This window comes from Aplysia californica, unplaced genomic scaffold, assembly GCF_000002075.1.
Source record: "Aplysia californica isolate F4 #8 unplaced genomic scaffold, AplCal3.0 scaffold01065, whole genome shotgun sequence".
Taxonomy (NCBI): Eukaryota; Metazoa; Mollusca; class Gastropoda; order Aplysiida; family Aplysiidae; genus Aplysia; species Aplysia californica.
In genome coordinates, this window is record NW_004798335.1 from 198,069 (window position 1) to 199,495 (window position 1,427).

The window sequence follows — 1,427 nt, forward strand, 5'->3', positions numbered from 1 at the left end:
TAGATCTATACATCCTTATATTTGAAAGCGAGTAACACATTAAAAAGATTTAGATCTACTGTTTCTTTGCCAGTTTCTTCTTTTTAATATCAGCCTCTACCCAAATGCACGCGCGCGCGCGCGCACACACACACACACACACACACACACACACACACACATACACACACACACTCACACACACAAACACACTTACACACACACGGACAAACACGCTCATACAAACTTGGGCACACACGCACACACACAAACACACTCACACACACGCACAGCACACACACAAACAAACACACGCACATATATACACACGCGCGCGCGCACACACACACACGCACACGCACAAACACGCACACACACAGGCACACGCACACACACACAGGCACATGCACACTCACACATGCACACGCACACACACACACACGCGCGCGCGCACGCACACTCTCTCACACATAACCACAAAGACAAACACACATACGCACACAAACAAACAAACACGCACAGACAAACACACACACACACACAAGAGACACACTGGAAGGAGCCTCCTTGCAACCAACATAATAATAATAATAATATATTAATAATAATGATAATAATAATGGCAATAATAATAAAGTAATAATAAGAATAAGAATAAGAATAACATGTCAAGGGAGCTTCAGTCGCATTCTGAATTTTTTCCTCGTTTCAGTTTTGGAGTGCAAGCTGAGGTGGAAACACCTCCGAGGCGGACTCACTCGGTACATCAAGAACGTCAAAAGGAGAAGCTCCCAAAGAGCGAAACCGATCAAACAGTTCTATTTGTGGGACGTGATGCAGTTTGTCCTCCCCTTCGTGAAATCCAGAAGTGATCCAGAGAGTTCGCTCCCTTTTTGTCTTAAACAGGAAGAAGAAGATCCCGACGAAATAGAAGGCGATCTCCTCAGTGACGATGAAGTTGATGACACCTATGGTAATAACATTGAAACGCCGGTCGAAGAAGAAGCAGCCCTGGAAACTTTCTGTGAGTTAGAACCCGTACCGACTGCATGTTTCAAGAGAGGTAGTAGGAAACGACTGAAGACACTGACCGCGGGTGATTCGTTTGAGATGGTGGCAAACCCAGATTTCGCAAGGAGCACGCCGGTCGAGAAAGCAGAAAACTTTGATCTAGACTTCTTCAAAAGTATACTCCCCGATATGGCGGAGTTAAACGCCTCGCAAAAAAGACGGTTTAAGGTGAGAGTGCTTCAGTTGTTGGAGGAATTTTCGTGTGAGGGAACTGCTCACGTTCCTTCTAGTCCTGTCATAGAAGTACGTTCCCTGGAGAAATCTTCGGAATAATTATTTAAAATTTCAAAAATATTCTCTCTCTCTCTCTCTCTCTCTCTCTCTCTCTCTCTCTGTCTGTCTGTCTGTCTCTCTCTCTCTCTCTCTCTCTCCCTCTC

General features: G+C 45.1%; 1 protein-coding gene across 1 annotated transcript in view; it reads left to right on the plus strand.

The window, feature by feature from the left end:
* The window catches only part of LOC101848009, a 6,349-nt gene extending 4,958 nt beyond the window's left edge, over positions 1–1,391 (plus strand). The window contains exon 2 of the mRNA XM_005111490.3: positions 692–1,391. Within this exon, the coding sequence (XP_005111547.1) occupies positions 692–1,323 (632 nt within the window). The 3' untranslated portion in view covers positions 1,324–1,391. The remainder of the gene's footprint in view (positions 1–691) is intronic.
* The last annotated feature ends 36 nt before the right edge of the window (positions 1,392–1,427 follow it).